The sequence below is a fragment of the Sitodiplosis mosellana genome, unplaced genomic scaffold (genome assembly GCF_009176505.1).
Source record: "Sitodiplosis mosellana isolate CC-2019 unplaced genomic scaffold, AAFC_SMos_1.0 Smas_scaffold_6102, whole genome shotgun sequence".
Taxonomy (NCBI): domain Eukaryota; kingdom Metazoa; phylum Arthropoda; class Insecta; order Diptera; family Cecidomyiidae; genus Sitodiplosis; species Sitodiplosis mosellana.
This window is the reverse complement of record NW_022601343.1, coordinates 168530-184816: the sequence shown is the minus strand read 5'-3', so window position 1 is coordinate 184816 and position 16287 is coordinate 168530. Positions and strand designations below refer to the sequence as shown.

At 35.6% G+C, this 16287-nt stretch overlaps 5 protein-coding genes and 1 long non-coding RNA gene across 18 annotated transcripts in view; 2 read left to right on the top strand and 4 right to left on the bottom strand.

Annotated features, from left to right (window-relative positions):
* Nucleotides 1-822, bottom strand: part of LOC129573770 (putative sodium-coupled neutral amino acid transporter 11) — a 25576-nt gene extending 24754 nt beyond the window's left edge. The window contains exon 1 of the mRNA XM_055454741.1: nt 800-822. The gene's annotated coding sequence lies outside the window, so the exon portion shown is untranslated. The remainder of the gene's footprint in view (nt 1-799) is intronic.
* A 395-nt stretch (nt 823-1217) lies between these two features.
* LOC129573773 (uncharacterized) lies at nt 1218-2529 on the top strand. The gene is made up of 2 exons (XR_008688627.1): nt 1218-1334; nt 1509-2529. It is a non-coding gene; the product is annotated as an uncharacterized LOC129573773 (long non-coding RNA).
* On the bottom strand, nt 1788-7646 carry LOC129573769 (serine/threonine-protein kinase tricornered). 12 transcript variants are annotated; one of them, XR_008688626.1, is made up of 8 exons: nt 7172-7557; nt 4410-5127; nt 4200-4306; nt 3985-4081; nt 3671-3832; nt 3318-3543; nt 2946-3153; nt 1788-2596 (listed from the first exon to the last, which is right to left on the bottom strand). XR_008688626.1 is itself a non-coding variant. In XM_055454726.1 (7 exons), the coding sequence occupies exons 2-7, from the start codon at nt 5085-5087 to the stop codon at nt 3041-3043; spliced, it is 1383 nt and encodes a 460-aa protein (XP_055310701.1). In that variant the 5' UTR covers nt 5088-5127; nt 7172-7646; the 3' UTR covers nt 1788-3040. The 12 variants fall into 12 exon arrangements, 11 of the variants coding, with proteins under 11 accessions (XP_055310701.1, XP_055310705.1, XP_055310706.1 ...); XM_055454726.1 differs by having other exon boundaries at nt 1788-3153; nt 7172-7646; XM_055454730.1 differs by having other exon boundaries at nt 1788-3153; nt 5887-7558.
* Nucleotides 7647-7791: 145 nt separating this feature from the next.
* LOC129573768 (glycerol kinase) lies at nt 7792-10767 on the bottom strand. 2 transcript variants are annotated; one of them, XM_055454724.1, is made up of 6 exons: nt 10615-10767; nt 9949-10217; nt 8985-9485; nt 8660-8901; nt 8461-8604; nt 7792-8369 (listed from the first exon to the last, which is right to left on the bottom strand). In XM_055454724.1, the coding sequence occupies exons 2-6, from the start codon at nt 10186-10188 to the stop codon at nt 7967-7969; spliced, it is 1530 nt and encodes a 509-aa protein (XP_055310699.1). In that variant the 5' UTR covers nt 10189-10217; nt 10615-10767; the 3' UTR covers nt 7792-7966. The 2 variants fall into 2 exon arrangements, with proteins under 2 accessions (XP_055310699.1, XP_055310698.1); XM_055454723.1 differs by having other exon boundaries at nt 10522-10719.
* Nucleotides 10768-10856: 89 nt separating this feature from the next.
* LOC129573772 (transcription initiation factor TFIID subunit 11) lies at nt 10857-12411 on the top strand. Its single transcript, XM_055454743.1, has 2 exons — nt 10857-11531; nt 11625-12411. Exons 1-2 carry the CDS (start codon nt 11095-11097, stop codon nt 11944-11946), a joined length of 759 nt encoding a protein of 252 aa, XP_055310718.1. The 5' UTR covers nt 10857-11094; the 3' UTR covers nt 11947-12411.
* A 1280-nt stretch (nt 12412-13691) lies between these two features.
* LOC129573565 (protein crumbs-like) lies at nt 13692-15906 on the bottom strand. The gene is made up of 3 exons (XM_055454210.1): nt 15356-15906; nt 14411-14553; nt 13692-14312 (listed from the first exon to the last, which is right to left on the bottom strand). Exons 1-3 carry the CDS (start codon nt 15423-15425, stop codon nt 14112-14114), a joined length of 414 nt encoding a protein of 137 aa, XP_055310185.1. The 5' UTR covers nt 15426-15906; the 3' UTR covers nt 13692-14111.
* Nucleotides 15907-16287: the final 381 nt, after the last annotated feature.

The following is a 16287-nucleotide window of genomic DNA, read 5'->3' as shown; positions in this document are numbered from 1 at the left end:
ACGTTAAGTACGTTAAGTACGTTAAGTACGTTAAGTACGTTAAGTACATACTCAAGCTTAAGTACAAAGTTTAATTAAGTACTTAACGGTAATTACTTATTAATCGGTAATAAGATCGTTAATAATTATTACCAGTGGTATTACTGAGTAATAACACCGGTAATAACGTTGTACCTTCAGTCTTGGCCAAAGAAATATTTGCTTCCTATGTATTTCAAATGTAAAAAATCCCAACGGTCGAACATAGCAATTTCCGAACGAACGAACGAACAACATTTTTTTTAAATAAATTTCGAACGAACGAACGAGCAAAAAAAATAATTTTCAACTTTTCGAACGAACGAACGAACAAAATAAGTTTTTACAAAACTTTCGAACGAACGAACGAACAAAATAATTTTTTTTTATGTTGTCGAACGGTCGAACGAACGTTCGAAGCCAACACTAATTAGAACGTTATAAAGAATAAATTAAATTATATTAAATTAAATCAGAATTATATTTATCAGATGAAATCTAATGAGAAACAAATATTTGAGGAGCATTTTAGCATAATTATTATTGTTAATTTTAGATCAAATTCTATGTATACAATTGAAAATGGGCAATATATTGCGAAAATTAATAAACATTTAAATGTATATCAAAATTTTGGAAATTGTGGAAATTGCACGCATTTTTCAATTTTGTACAAATGGATGGATATGAACTGTCACTGGAAACAAAAAAATCTAAGAAAGTGAATCGCCCAAAAATGCTTTTCGAAAGAGATTAAAGATATTGTGGTATTGATATCTACCTTTGAACAATGTAAGTATTTTCCATTAAACAACCTCCTATTTTTAACAGCTTTTCTAGTGTACCTCTTCTTGCAAGTAGTGATTCATCAGTGATTAATCATCACTGGTCAATAATGGCGACAAATTGCTTGAAAGATATCATTATCTTTTTGTTAATGGAAGATAAAATGCGGTTTAGTCGATTTTCTTCAAGCACCTACACTTTCGACATAGACTGTATTATTTTCAGTACGTGTTTTTGAGTATAAAATAAAAATAACAATTGGACATAAACATGATGGAAATAATACAGAAAAATGTAATGACACAAAAACAGAAACAAATACGAATATACATTACAGATACAAATGAAAATATAATGGAAAGATAATGGACAAAATGCCAAATAATAGTAAAGCGATAAAAAGTTAACTCAAAATACGTTGAATAATCCAACTAAAAAACCAGATTTACTTTTTTCTTATCAAAGTGAACAGCAGAGACCACAATTGGAATTCTTATTGGGTAATCGCTTCAAAGCTGAACAATATCAAGGTGGTACTATCAACTCTGTGACTTACCTTATTCAATCAACTAAAGTCCATTAAAATGACAGAGATTTTAACATTATGTTGAAAAATGGTTTTCATTTCGATTTTGGTATAGAGTTCTTTCGGTTCTTATTGTTTTAGATTCTTCTTTGTTCTGAAGTTTAAACATTTTTTTCAGATAGTGAATACTTTTTCAACTCAAGTGGTTGCCAATTTTCACCGAAATCTTTTATTGAATAGCTCGCTGAATTGGAAACATTCTAAGTGGAATCAAAGATAAGTTTTTCGTATACTGAACACCTTCGTTAAAATTCTTCGTATAGCCATTTCGACAGATGTTTTTAATCTACATTTGAATTTAAATTCAGGTTCTGGATCGAAATGGGACAATATTAGGATGTTCCCTCGTTGTGCTAAAAAATATCTTCAAACAGAAATTAAAACGCCAACCAAAGTGTATATTTTTAACAATACAAATTATTGTTCTTTATTTTTTGTTCTTCATTAATTCAGGGTTGAATTTTGCAAATTGTTCACATGAGAATGCACAGTTTTTCGTCGCAATGTCATTTATAAGCAATCATTTGCGACAACTTAATTTACAGTATAGTTAAGTAACCATATGTTTTTGTTTTAGCTGACAGTATTCTTTGTTGCGTTGTAGTGGAGCAATAGATGGTTTGTCTATCTTAAAATTTCTCTGTTTTTTTTAGTTCAGTTTCGATGGAATTGTGTTTGGTTGTGTCGGGGATGGAAACAAAAAATTTAAACAAGTTTAGCGTTTTAAAGCAAGCGGTCTTGTGTTTTTGTTGTTGTTGTTGTTTTTTTTTCATTTTAAATAACAAACGTATGCGTGTTTCCCGTGTGAAAAAATAGTAACTGAGCAGTCAGTTAACTAATTTGGGACAAAAATGACTTACTTTGATTGACATTTCAGTACAAAGTGTAGTGTAAGTCTATCATAGTTAACTGAAATCATTTGAAGTTACAAGTCAATCTAAGTTGCTTCATTTGGGACCAAGTGATTTTCTTAGAACAAAAATATAAATTCAATCAACTAAAGTCAACTGAAGTTATAGTCAGTCAGTCATTTTTTTTTCACACGGGTTGTCTTGTGAACGCATCTGATAAACTGAACAAAAGTCGGTTTTTCTTCTGCTACGTACATTTTTCCATAAATTTAAGCAAAAAAAACAAAACGAATAATTTAAAATTTAATGGGCTAGCTACAGTTGAATCCATCGCATACATGTTGACGAAATCCAGCTAAAAACAATTATAACGAAATATTCAAAATGTTTGATCCATTCTATATGTGTTTTCATTTCTAATTTTATGTCATGATATCGATGAGCCAGAGGATTCTAATTGTCCGCACACATAGTATGAGAGGAAGTTTCCAATCTATTTTTTTTCTTGTTGTTTCTACTTTGTTGAACCAATCAAATTTTTTTTTTAAATCTTCTTTCTTTGTTTTCTTTTAGAATAAAATAAGTTAAGAAATATATTGAATAAAAAAAAACATTATAAAGTTTCTCGAAAAAAAAACGAAGGACAATTGCTCGAAACGGAAAACAGTTAGAATCAATTTAATCATTCAATAATCTATATTTACCTTACTTTCAATTTACTCTCTTTTGTTTCATTTCTAATTGAACATTTTTTTTAGATTTTCTTTTGTACAAAAATTACATTGGTTGAGGCGTTGCATTATTTTTTTGTTGGAGTGCCTCGTTGCGTTAGCCCCTCGAAACGTTTGAATGTATAGTTGATGAAGACCCAGTCTTTGAGAACCTCACCCTCTTGCGGTATTGGGGCAGATGCTAAGGAAGAAAATAATGAAATGGAATTAATTCGGGCTGCACTATTTGAATGAATATTTTGAGAAATGGCCGAGTGCTATTATTGTTCTGAATAACACTAAAATTTGGTAAATTGGAGTCGGACGGTAGTGCAACGACTTGATTTTTGTGTGCGGTATACTTACGGATTTCGAGTGATACATCGGGGAATTCATCAAAGTTAGATGTATCGTCGATTGAGCGCACTTCGACTGGAATTGCAGCGGGTCTTTCTCGAATATGTTCCCAATCGACGCCACGGAAGAATGGTATGGATTTTAACTCTTCGATTCCACGATTTGAGCCCATGCGCCGCTCGGATTCACAGCAAAATTTCACAATTGTCTCCTTTGCCTCCTCGGAAATCGGCGTCTTGATTGATTTTGAAGAATGAAAAAAAAATCAAATATATTTTAATGGCACATCTTAGTGAGAGTAGTCGCAAAACGACCTCTGCTTAGTAGCAAACCAAGATGTATAAGTGCAGTGGGAAGATTACCTCTGGTGGAAAGATCAGCGTTTCACGCCAATTCATTACTTTTCTATACGTATCTTGTGGATTGTCCGAACAGAACGGTGGATATCCCATTAGCATTTCATACATAATCACACCTAATGACCACCAATCGCACGCTGGACCATAGCCAGTTTGAAGAAACACCTACGAAAAATATGAACGTTTTCATTTACTTAGCACAAAATTTGATACTTCTGTGTGGTTCTGATGGATTGTTGATACCCTTCATAAATTAATTCATTAAAAGGTTCATTGACAAATTCTCATTGAGAATGAAAAGAAAAAGTATAACTTACTTCTGGTGCGATATAATCTGGCGTTCCGACCGTACTGTATGCCAATGCACGTCTGTTTCGCTTCCAACTCTCTGCACGCCGTTTTGAATCCATTGGACTGTGAAATTGAAACAATTCGAATATATTTAATTACGAAACCAAATAAACCCAAGCGTATTTAATTGGAGACTCGGAGGTGCTGAAGTTTGATGTGAAAGAAAATCCATTATAGTTACCTTGCACAAGTACCAATAAAATCGGATGGCTTAGCTTGCGATAAGTCCCGATAAAAATCTGTTCTATGAGATTTCTTTAAACCTGTACATAAGCCAAAATCGGACAGCTGAAACCACACAAAAATAGTTGGATTTAGAAACAACAGAAACAACAAATGGCATGTATAATCCGTATGGCATTCGACCATATTGATTGAATGTCATAGTTACCTTTAAATGACCTCGGGCGTCTAAAAGTAAATTATCTGGTTTAATGTCTCTGTGAATAAATCCTAATTTGTGAATTGAATCGATAGCTAATGCCGTTTCGGCAATATAAAATTGCGTGAATTCCTCGGATAGTGTATCCTTTTTCATTAACAATGTCATCATATCACCGCCGGGCAAAAATTCCATTATCAAATACAAATTGACCGGATCTTGAAAACTATAATACATCTTAACGACCCATTGATGATCGGCCTCCACTAATACATCACGTTCGGCCCGAACGTGTGCCACCTGTTCTTTTTCCAGCATATCCGCTTTGCGTAGCACTTTCATTGCGTACACATGGCCGGTATCTTTTTTCTGTACTAAACGCACTTCACCGAAAGCACCGCGTCCGATCACCTTGAGCGCTTCAAAATCTTCAACGCCCAGCCGAGATCGTTTTAAGCGCAAAAATTCCGTCTCTTTTTGAGCGTGCAAAAGGCGCTTCTCCTGCTTCTGCGACTCGGACAATGTTTCATCTTTGAGCGATGCTTCCAATTTAGCCAATCGCTGCTTTCGCTCCGAATGCTGCGTTAATAGGTTTGTGTAGTAATTTTCTAGGGTGACTTTTGCTTTGGTCGCTTTATCCATTGTGTGATCGCTAAAGCGAATTGTACTCTCGGCGGTCGCCATCATCCGTAGATTTTTTGTTTTCGTTTTTCGCCTAGAATGTTACCTGGAAGAGAAGAGAAAAGTCAACAACCTTTAAAAATTTGGAATCATTTTGAGCAAAATATGTCTGGTTTCGAAAAAACATGGGAGTGTGTTAGTGTTTTACACATGGCCCATTGCGAAATATGTACTTGTACTTTTAATGACTCGGGCTGTTTAGCCTTCAAACTAGAGAGAGAGAGAGAGAGAGAGAGGAAAAACACCATGAAAAATGCTTAGACTACACATTTCACTGTGGCGTAGTAGCATGGAGTTGAAATTTTATAAAAATAGAGCAGCGAAAGTCCATTGAATCGTTTGTGCTGTGTATAATTGCGATCTGTATTTTTTTCTTCTCCTCTCTCATGTCCATTATTCAGATTGGATTTGGAGTTTGATTTAAATAAATTTACTCTGCAGCATTGATTACATGCAGCATTTGAAACGGTGGGCGAACTGATGGATTATTTGCTATTTTATGTTCATGTATAATACACACTGTGGATAATGGTGGTTTTGAAAACTTTCAACTTATATTATATGAACACTTTTTGCCATATCTCTCTCCATTTCTCCATACGAATTATTGTGAAATTCCAAAGCATAATTCTGACTCACACAAATTTATCGCAAAAAGAGAGAAGAAAGTAACGGCATCACATGCTCTTTATGTAAATTACGTATGTTGGTTGTTTTTTTTTTGAATATGTCTCTGGGTTATGACTCAAGAGCGAGAGAATTCTTGAAGAATTGCACTGCTGTAATTACAATTTGGTTTACACACATTTCACGATTCCATTTTTGCCATGACGTTCTATTTGATAAATCGAACAATGACGTAGTCCAGCTACGAAACACTGAATTGGCTACATTTGTTATTACAATGTACGAAAACAACAACAACAGCAACAGCAGCAGCACCAGCTTTAGTTTGTTGCTTTTTATTGCACACTTTTATTGTGTATTAGCGTGTTATTTCTCAGTAGCAAATCGAAAATAATTAATTCCAATACACAGCCGAATTATTCGATTGGCTACGAAATTAAGACACATATACACACATGCACGCATACATGCTCACAAACAATGAACCTTATGAGAAAATGACGAAGGCAACAAACAACACCGAACAAACAAGAGATTGAATTACATTTTGGTTTGATTTCATGTTTTTTTCTCTTGTTTGCCATTTATGCAATGCATGCAATTGAATCGTTTGTTTGTTTTTTTTTCTTGCAATTCTCAAAACGAAATACTTTACATGACACACGCACACATTCGAGTACGCTGAGTGCGATTTTTGAACCAAATTTTTTTTCGTTCAACAACTTTCGACTGAATATTTTGTAAACCAGAAGTGAATGAAGATGAATTTTTTTTCGTTTGGTACCATTGAGTCTTTCTTTCGATGAATTTCTTTCGCGATTGTCGGTAGTTGTGTCCCATTCACGAGTTCTCTTCACTTCTTTTGCTGCCGTAGTTTTGTTTTTCACACACTGAATTTCTGTTCCATCCGAACGATAGTACTTTAGTCATTTAATTGTTATGCACGAATATGAAATGTGCACACATTGATGTGTGTGATGTATGTTTGCACGATGACGGAACGAGTGCAAATAGATTTTATTTTTCTTTCTTCTCTTGTCATAGCCAAAATATTACCGAGACCAAACAAAAACAATGGCAGAGTGAAATTCACTTACGTTTTTTCTTTAATTTTCAAATAACAACAAGGGAAAATTACACACACCAAAAAAAAGTTTCTTTCTTGCAATCGATCTTAGTGAATGATGAAACAATGCAAAAGGAGAGAAATGCCACAGCAGAAGCGAGAGAGAGAAAAAAACACAGAAACATTCAAAAAAAAAACTGTACAAAACAAAGGATCGAATCCAATTCAATGCTAAAGCTCACGCTTTTCCATTAGATATTTATTTAACTTCTTCTTCTTCTTTGCATACGTTTCCTACTGGAATTTCAGGTCTATGTATCAACTTTTGTCAACCTTTCATTTACCAGATTATTTTATGTGTCAAATAAAATAGTATGTGGATTGAAATCGAACTAACCAGCGTTTTATTTCGTTTTCTTCTGCCTATTCAGATCTTTTGATGAGAATATGAACACTGCTCTATTCTTCTTTTGTTGTTTTCGTTGTCGCTCTGTACTTTTCCTGACTCTCTCGCACATACACACACACACACACACTCACACAAATCCACCGTGTACAAAAAAAACGAAACACCAACACTTGAACGTTATTTATTCTCTCTGTTCGATGCGTTTCTCTTTTTTTGTTCTGTTTGTTCGTTCAGCGTTTGATTATGTAGTTTCTTTTTGTTACTTTTCTCTTCTCGTATGATGTTATGATCAGCACTCGTGTGTGCTACACTATCAAAAGTATAACTGATGAAAATATGGCCGCCTGCCTACACATAGAAATCGTTGCTTTGTGTTTTTACCAAGTAGAAAAAAAACAGATATGATGATGTAAACATTTGTATGTACGACAAGTGGCGAGATTTTATGAAAAAACCTATGATTTTGTCGTGAATGTAAAAACGAGATGGCTATAGTACGGTAATAATAAACAGTTACTAGTCTTGCCATTGCTGCCAACCACCGTGACGCATAACATTTTAGCTGTCAAATGGTTTTTGAACATACGGAACAGGTTTACCTCGACCAATACTATCCAAATGACTATTTTTATTTATTTATTTCGTTTGTTATATACAACAGTTGACATTTAAGGTAGAAAAAAAAGAAGAATTATCATCGACTTTTTTGTAAAAGTGCAACAAAAATGCCAAAACCCGATTTTTTCAAAATAAAAAATAAAAACAAAAACGGCACTTTTAATGTCATACATCCCATCCAAGTGATCGGTCAATAGCCTTTTTCCATTGACTGTACCGATGGTCACGTTCTTCTTCGGTGATAACTGGCTTCACAATCGTCTCACCGATCGATATGTGTTTGGTGATATCCCATTTGTTAACAGCTCGACCAGCTGCGATAGCTGCACCCAATGCACTCGACTCAGCCATTGTCGGACAGATTACCTCGAGGCCCACCAAATCGGATTGCAATTGAAGTAACAATTTGTTGGCCGTCATGCCACCATCAACTTGCAATTTAATCAAATTGAAATTGCAATCCTTGGTCATTGCGCCGAGAATGTCACGCACTTGGAAACAAACGGCTTCGAGTGTTGCACGCAAAATGTGACCACGTTGAGTATCCTCGGTCAGTCCATAAATCACCCTATGTAAATATGGAGGAATAGTTTTGTACCATTTTTAAAAACGAAAATAAATCAGATTGAATCTTTGTTGCTTTGATTCAACGAACTTACCCTCGAGCTTCTTTCTTCCAGTATGGAGCATAAAGGCCGCTGAATGCCGGTACAAAGTACACATCACCACTATCTTCGACCGTATCTACCAGTTCGGTTAATTCCTTCACATCTTGAATCACATCCAAATTATCACGCAACCACCTAAATTGAATCATCAATTATCTTGAGCTTACTTAGAATTTTCAAAATAATTTACGTGATTGCTGCTCCAGCAATGGCAACCGAGCCTTCTAATGCATATGTTGGTTTATCATCCGGACCAAATTGATAGCCAACTGTGGTCAAAAGGCCATGAGTCGATAGAATTGGTTCTTTCCCTGTGTTGTACAGCAAAAAGCAACCAGTTCCATAAGTTGCTTTCGCCTGACCCTTTTCGAAGCATTGTTGACCAACAAGAGCGGCTTGCTGATCACCAAGACATCCGGCTAGTGGAATACCCTTGAATAACAAATTGGTTTTATATTAATAACCAACATTTGTATACTACTGAAGGATCATGGCTTAATGGGGCTAAAACCTACTTTCAATGTACCATCAGAGAAAAGACCATATACTTCGGAGCTTGACCGAATTTCTGGCAAAATTGTGGCGGATACACCAAAGAATTCCAACATTTCTGGATCCCATTGGCAAGTCTTAATGTTCATGAGCATTGTGCGAGATGCATTTGTTATGTCCGTCACGTGAACGCCACCCGAAATTCCACCGGTTAGATGGTACAACAGCCATGTATCAATTGTGCCAAATAGGCAGTCATTTTTCTCAATCGCTTCGGCTATTTGTGGCACATTGTCTTTCATCCATCGCAATTTCACGCCAGAGAAATAGGTTGACAATGGCAGGCCGCATACTTTTTGGAAATAATCTTTATCTTTGTCCGCTGACTTGGCGGCCAGTTCATCGACTGTGCTCGATGTCCGAGCATCCATCCAAATGATGGCATTGTACATTGGTTTGCCCGTGTGACGGTCCCATATGATCGTCGTTTCTCTTTGATTGGTTACACCAACAGCAACAATGTCCTGCGAACAAAATGAAATATTTTAAATGTGAAAATATCGATAATTTTCGTTCTGAAGTCAGTTTTGCTTTAGTTTTAGTTTCAGGTTCCGTATCAAAGGTCGAAATTGGAAAAAAAAGTGAGTCGACATTGCGAAACAGACAGTTAAGCGCCATTTATGACTGATTGAGCACCACTTATATGCCTTGATTGATAAGCAATAAATCACTTGAAGTTAAAAGTTCAAAGTCTTATCGAAGTTTCAATTTCCCCGGTCACTATTAATAATGTGTAAAATGCGCGCCTACTTTTCAGTGTTGCACTATTTGGAGATTTGTTTTTTTTTGCTGCTGTTCGTTTGTGGGACACTTCAATTGCGTCATCAAACTGGAAATATTTGATTTTATTTCTATAAAACTCTTTAAAACTGATTGAATAGATTTTAAATGGGATAAATTGAATCGTTTGTAAATGTTGACACTTACGCTAGCACTACCGCCTAGTGCGATTAATTTTTCAACAGTCTTTTCGATGCATTCGTTGACAACGTTAAGAATTTCCACTGGGTCTTGTTCAACCCATCCTTCGTTGGGTGTGATACTGCGCAGCTCTTTCTGATGATAGCAAACGATATCGGCGGTTCCGGCTTTGAACAAAACAAAACGGGCAGACGATGTTCCTTCATCGATGGAACCAACTAAATCACCAAACGGTTTTGATGCCATTTCTTAAATCCCAAGTATTAATTCAGCACCTTTGAATTACCCCAAAAAAACGCAATGAATAAACAAACTAAGCATTATCGCACGACGACAATAGCAAAAAAGAATTTGACACTCAAAATGTTTCCCAAATCGTTTCAATAAAAATGATAAGGAATTTGATGGCATTTGAGCCAGGGTCAAAGTTCTCGTATTTTTGTTCATTACACAATCCATTGGCCGACACAAAAATAGACGTAATTCGTCCAAAAACTAAATCCAGTATCATTTTCTACTCTTTTTTCAAATACACACTCTATCACCAGACCAAAATTTATTTATGGCTAAATGGAGTACCTGTCAACGTTCTAACGAATATATCACCATCGAATGACTGAATATCAATCACTTGACCCCATTCACATTAACATCAAATCGCTTCTAAATTACCTTCCAAATGTTGTTAAGTACGACAATTACATGTACAATTTCCAATTTAAATTGCATTCGAAGCGCTCAAGGTATATGCATTGGGCATTCATTTGAAATCTACTACGAACATATTATCACAATGTTGTTTTTTTTTTGCTTCGGTCGCACATTACTATCAACTGTCATTTGTGATTTCCATGCTTCGGTTTTTTTTTGGTTGGCAGCGCTGTCACCGTACATCATCTGTCACCAAACAGATACAATTAGAATTACTTTATTATTCGAATGGAAACGTCAAAAAGTTTACAAGCATCTCGCAGTATTTATTTGCTTCAATCGGAGGGCTCTAACGTTGAATTTATCGAAAATTTTGTAAAATTATAGGAAATTGTGCACGTTAACCAGAGTGCATCTAATATCAAATCATTTTGGCCAACATATTTGATCACTTTTGACAACTACTCGTTTGATTTGAACAAAAAAAAAAAGAAAACAACCATGGAAAGTATTCTAGAGCAATGCGAATCAAGTGATGATCAAAATTCATCTCCAGTCAAAAGTAACCGTGAATCAGAGGAGAAAATTGAAACGACCGATTTGACAAAAACTGAACCAAGTCCCGAAAAGGAGGCAGAATCGGATGGCACCGAAAAAGAATCACAAGATGATACGGACATGACAGATTTCGATCACAAACCATCCACCGCTGATATTGACAGTTCAGAGAACACTGAAGACACTGAGGCCAACGACAACGATTCAAAGTCGGAAATTAAGGACGATCACAAGGACATTGACATCTCATTTGATGAAGACATCATTTTGCCGAGTGTTCGACACGATCCGGAACAGGAGCAGAAACAACGTGACCGCATCAAGCGAAAAGAAATGAAAAGTCGCAAAGAACTCGAAGAAGAAGAACGTGAAAAAATGCAGTAAGCAACCATCGCGGTTGAACGATTCATTTCCATTCAATTTGAATGTATGCATTAATAATTTTTTAATCATAAATGTTCCAATTTTTTCAGAGTTTTAGTCTCGAATTTTACCGAAGAGCAACTGGAACGTTATGAAATGTACCGACGAAGCTGTTTCCCCAAAGCGACGGTAAAGCGGCTGATGCAGACAATAACTGGTTGTTCCGTGTCGCAAAATGTTGTGATTGCAATGTCCGGTATAGCAAAAGTGTTTGCCGGCGAAATTGTCGAAGAGGCCTTGGACATAATGGAACGGGCTGGTGAAACTGGAGCCTTACAACCCAAATACCTGCGTGAATCAGTTCGTCGATTGCGTGCCCGTGGTCAAATCCCACACGGACGATCACACAAACAATTTTTCCGATTAAACTGAGTCCACTAGTTGAGTTAATTTAAATGTAACTTTTAATTTTGATTGAATTTATTGAAATAACGACAATTGTAATTTAATAATATTGAATAGAGAATCGATTTGTAAAAATATTGGGTGATTTCTATTTATGGTCCCATGAAAATTTTGTCCAATGGATAAAGATCATGTTCGACGTTGAGTTTTTGCAGAGTTTGCTTTGTGGCCTACCAGTCTGCATCTTGAATATGTAAATTCTTCAAAAATTCGCTCATTTCTGGAGCCACTGTTTTCGGATTGTTCTAATGTACATAATAACTTCCATTGACATGTGTCATTTCAAAACACTGCTTGAATTGGTTTAATGTACTGCAGAGTAATTCTATATGTAGCATAAACAGGGAACTGATATATTTTAAGACAATATCTTAAGTCAACTGGAATCTTCTTAACTCATTTATTAAAAGTTGCATGTCATGTTTTACCAAATTGCTGATGAACTTTGTCTCGATCTAATGATTTTGATGTACAGGTGGGCGAATTCGCGAGTATATACTCTCATACTCATTCATTTTGAAAATGAGTATGTCTCGACATACTCTCATACTTATAGATACGCTCTGAGTATGAGAGTATATACTCGGAGTATATACTCTTTGATTTTGAGTTTGTCTCGACCTACTCATTTTTTACCCAAAGAGTAACTCTACACCTACTCTTTTTCCTACTCTTTTTCCTACTCATTTGAGTATGTCTCGACATACTCATTTTCAATTTTTTTTTCTCCTCAGGAAAAGTTATATATCTTTTATATATTTTCCTGAGGGAGGGAAAACGAGTGAGTAAGTGTGAAGTTACTCTTTCGCAAAAAAATGAGTATGTCGAGACATACTCAAATGAGTATGAAAAACAGTAGGAAAAAGAGTAAGTGTAGTGTTACTCTTTGGGTAAGAAATGAGTAGGTCGAGACATGCTCAAATGAGTAGGAAAAAGAGTAGGAAAAAAAGTAGGTCGAGACATACTCAAAATCAAAGAGTATATACTCTGAGTATATACTCTCATACTCAGAGCGTATCTATAAGTATGAGAGTATGTCGAGACATACTCATTTTCCGTTTGTAGGAGTAGGAGTATGAATTATACTCTCTTACTCCGACCACCTGTATTTTGATGAGCCTTCGTTTGTTTCTTAATTTCGTCGTAAGTATACATAGGTAACGGGCTTTTTTGACGCTTTTAAGGACATACAATTGCTTCTGTCTTGTTGAAGATAATCTTGCCACATTTGCTAGTCACAAATTAACTGGTTGGAGTGTATCCAATGCACAGACCGAATCAACTTGTGTCGGGTACAACGATGCGTACATAAAAGTCACTAAAGCACTCATTGAGTGACCGATCAACGAGATCGTTTTCCAATTTAATCAACAATGAATTTCCTCCAACCATATCGATAATGCTGCAAAAATAGTCATGAGGGAAAGAGTGATTTGAGTGAGCTTTACGTTGGCAACCATTCATAAGTACAATATGATTTGTACAATAGAGAGGATTTAATTTTGGTAAGGCAACTTTGATTATTAAAAAACGGGGTGTTTACTAAACCCCCAAAAAGTAAATGATCATAAAGTTTGAACGGCTATAAAATTCAATCTGCTATAAAACGATTGAATAAATGTAAATTGTAAATATTCATTCGTTCAATTTTCAATTGCGAACAGCTTTGAACTGAAATTTTATAAAAAATTTGTACCAATGTTAACCGTGACACTTTTATTTGTGGAAACTTCAACAATATTTCAAAAATTAGTTTGAATTGGTTTGACCGTCGTTGGCCAAATCAAGAGGATAAGTCGTAAATAATAAGTTGCAATGATTTATTTTCTCTTATTATCATATTTTATTTCAATTCAATTTCGGAATCGGGTGTTAGAGGCGATATGAGTGGGAAAATGATATAAAAAATAGAATCACTTACGACTAATCTATGATAGCTAAGTCTCCATCAGAATAGAGTTGAACTTTTCTTTGGCATACAGTTACATTTTATTATTTCTGGTTTGTGATTTGGGGGGAAGGGGGGTTTTGAGGCAATATTATCTATCTGATTTGTTGTTTGCTCAATGACTTAAGAACTACGAGCGCCCAAGTGATCGTATATCTGTACGAGTAAATTGTGTGTTGCTCCATCAAATAACAATGCATTCGTGTGGGAATTGAGCTCCACTTTTTGCATATGGATCGTGTTGAGATGGACATTTTTGGTGGCATCTACCTCCATGGTATCCTGTTCCAACGCAACTGCAACGATATCCAGGAGATTGTGAGATTTGAATGCAAACGCCACCATGTTGACATGGTTCCCGAACGCATACGTTATTCGAACGGCCCTACAAATTTTGATTGCCATAGAGGAATAATCGAATTCATTCAAGGATTAAGAGATTGTCTTAAAAACTATTTGATCGTTTTGAGAAAAAAAATCTACCTTTAGAGCATCGTTGCATTCCTTGAGGTTGGCATACCGGAATTCGGATTTGCACCCATACGAACATGAGCAAGCTCCGTTATCAATTCGACATCCGTGTTGTGTTTGATCCAATTCACAAGCGTTCACACGCAACAAAGCATCTAGTATGTGTTTAGAAAAATAGAGATTTTAAATTACGAATCGAATACATTTGTTTTTTTGCCTGGAAGAAAGTGAAACGAAACAAGTGGGGAAAAAAGAGAACAAAAAATATTCAGCCATAAATCTGATTGTTGTTTCGAAGCATAAGCGTTATTAATGAAAGTACTTTGTCGGTTTGACCTAATAAACCCTTTGCATCTTGATAACCGACAGAGCACCAAATGACGATCACAACCATTCTATTTGTCAAAACTTCTAACCGCTTTTCGATTCTGTTTCCATCGACAATATAAATTATATAAAAAGTAGATGCGTCGCAAATCGAATCGAATCAATGATGCATTCGTATGGAATAACACATTCTAAATGAGAGCACTAGTTAAGCGGTTTTAATTTGTTCATCATTTGAAAATGTTCATAAAAGAGAACGCCAAAATATTCGTTCAACGCACCGAATGAGTCCGAATGGAGGAATAAAAAAACAGCAACAATAAATTATTGCTAGAGATACGGAGAGAATGAAAAAGAAAGAGAAAGAGTGGAATAAACGCGCCGCAAACAGCAAAATTTCAAATGGAAAACTCCATTGCGACAGCGCATACAATTGAAGTGCAGCTCACATATTTGTTTCGTTATAATTTTAGACTTGGCTTTTGTCGGAATAGCTCTCTTGAATGCAGTCAATAGAAGTGAACTGATTAATTAATGTCAACAAACGGTCGATCGAGTTGATGAACTAATATTTGAATGCATCAATTCATTTGGAAAGTGGGCAGAATGCAATTCATTCAAGTAATTTACCGTTAATTATCGTTGCTAGAATGAGGATCACATAAAAAATGTGGCCACAATTGAAACGGTTGGAATTCATGTTTGTTTGCTTTCGAAGGGGCGGCGTGTAAAATGAAGGATCTGTTCAACAAAAACACTTCGAAGCTCAACGATTATGGAAAATCACTTGAAAATTCCGTTAACAAATAAATGTCTGAATTCCGGATGTAATCGTTTCGATTAAGTAGCACTTTTTTTTCGGTCGTTGTTTCTCAAATATTCTAAATATGAGTTTTCGATTAGAATCTTGTGCAGGATCTCATGATTCACTAGACGCGATCAATTGAGGAATCAAAAAATACGTTAGAAAAAACCGATTTCTTTTTAAAACTGAAAAAAAAATGTATATCTAAATAGTTGGACTTTTAGTTTTATCAGAGAATAATTTGCTTGAATCGATGAAACTGTGGTGCACACGATTGCAGCCGAAGCTAAATGTCGAACATCTTTTGTTCGAAGTTAATCGAAAACTGTTTCATATTTCAAATAAACGATTTTAAACAGCGCCGCGTCAGACGCACACAATTTCTTCTCTGTTTGTTTTTTGTTTCTTCTCTTGAACTAAAACTTCGAACAGGCCATTTATAAGAAATATATAGGAAAAGCGAGAAGGAAAAACACACGACAATATATTCAACAACGAGAACAGCAGCAGCAGCAGCAGCAGTAGTAACAGCAACAAGCAAATAGCATACGACATTTATGTACTTTGTCATAATCTCTTTCACTCTCACCGTTTGCCTCTTCGAAACCCAGAATTAGAGAGAGAGAGAGAGAGAGAGAGAGAGAGAGAGAGAGAGAGAGAGTGAGTGGCGATAATGTTTAAATAGAATGTTTCAAAGATTACACACGCAGATGTATGTACACAAGGAAGACACAGCCGAACAGATGAAGACACAAGA

Coding starts and splice junctions, on each gene's coding strand:
- LOC129573772 (XM_055454743.1), top strand. CDS start 11,095: ATGGAAAGTATTCTAGAGCAATGCGAATCAAGTGATGATCAAAATTCA. Junction 11,532..11,624: donor GAAGAACGTGAAAAAATGCA/GTAAGCAACCAT, acceptor CAATTTTTTCAG/AGTTTTAGTCTCGAATTTTA.
- LOC129573769 (XM_055454726.1), bottom strand. CDS start 5,087: ATGATGGCGACCGCCGAGAGTACAATTCGCTTTAGCGATCACACAATG. Junction 4,307..4,409: donor ACGCCCGAGGTCATTTAAAG/GTAACTATGACA, acceptor GTGTGGTTTCAG/CTGTCCGATTTTGGCTTATG. Junction 4,082..4,199: donor TTTATTGGTACTTGTGCAAG/GTAACTATAATG, acceptor TCAATTTCACAG/TCCAATGGATTCAAAACGGC.
- LOC129573768 (XM_055454724.1), bottom strand. CDS start 10,188: ATGGCATCAAAACCGTTTGGTGATTTAGTTGGTTCCATCGATGAAGGA. Junction 9,486..9,948: donor CACTAGGCGGTAGTGCTAGC/GTAAGTGTCAAC, acceptor TTTTGTTCGCAG/GACATTGTTGCTGTTGGTGT. Junction 8,370..8,460: donor TGGAAGAAAGAAGCTCGAGG/GTAAGTTCGTTG, acceptor ATATTTACATAG/GGTGATTTATGGACTGACCG.
- LOC129573565 (XM_055454210.1), bottom strand. CDS start 15,425: ATGAATTCCAACCGTTTCAATTGTGGCCACATTTTTTATGTGATCCTC. Junction 14,554..15,355: donor TCTAGCAACGATAATTAACG/GTAAATTACTTG, acceptor AACACATACTAG/ATGCTTTGTTGCGTGTGAAC. Junction 14,313..14,410: donor AATGCAACGATGCTCTAAAG/GTAGATTTTTTT, acceptor CAAAATTTGTAG/GGCCGTTCGAATAACGTATG.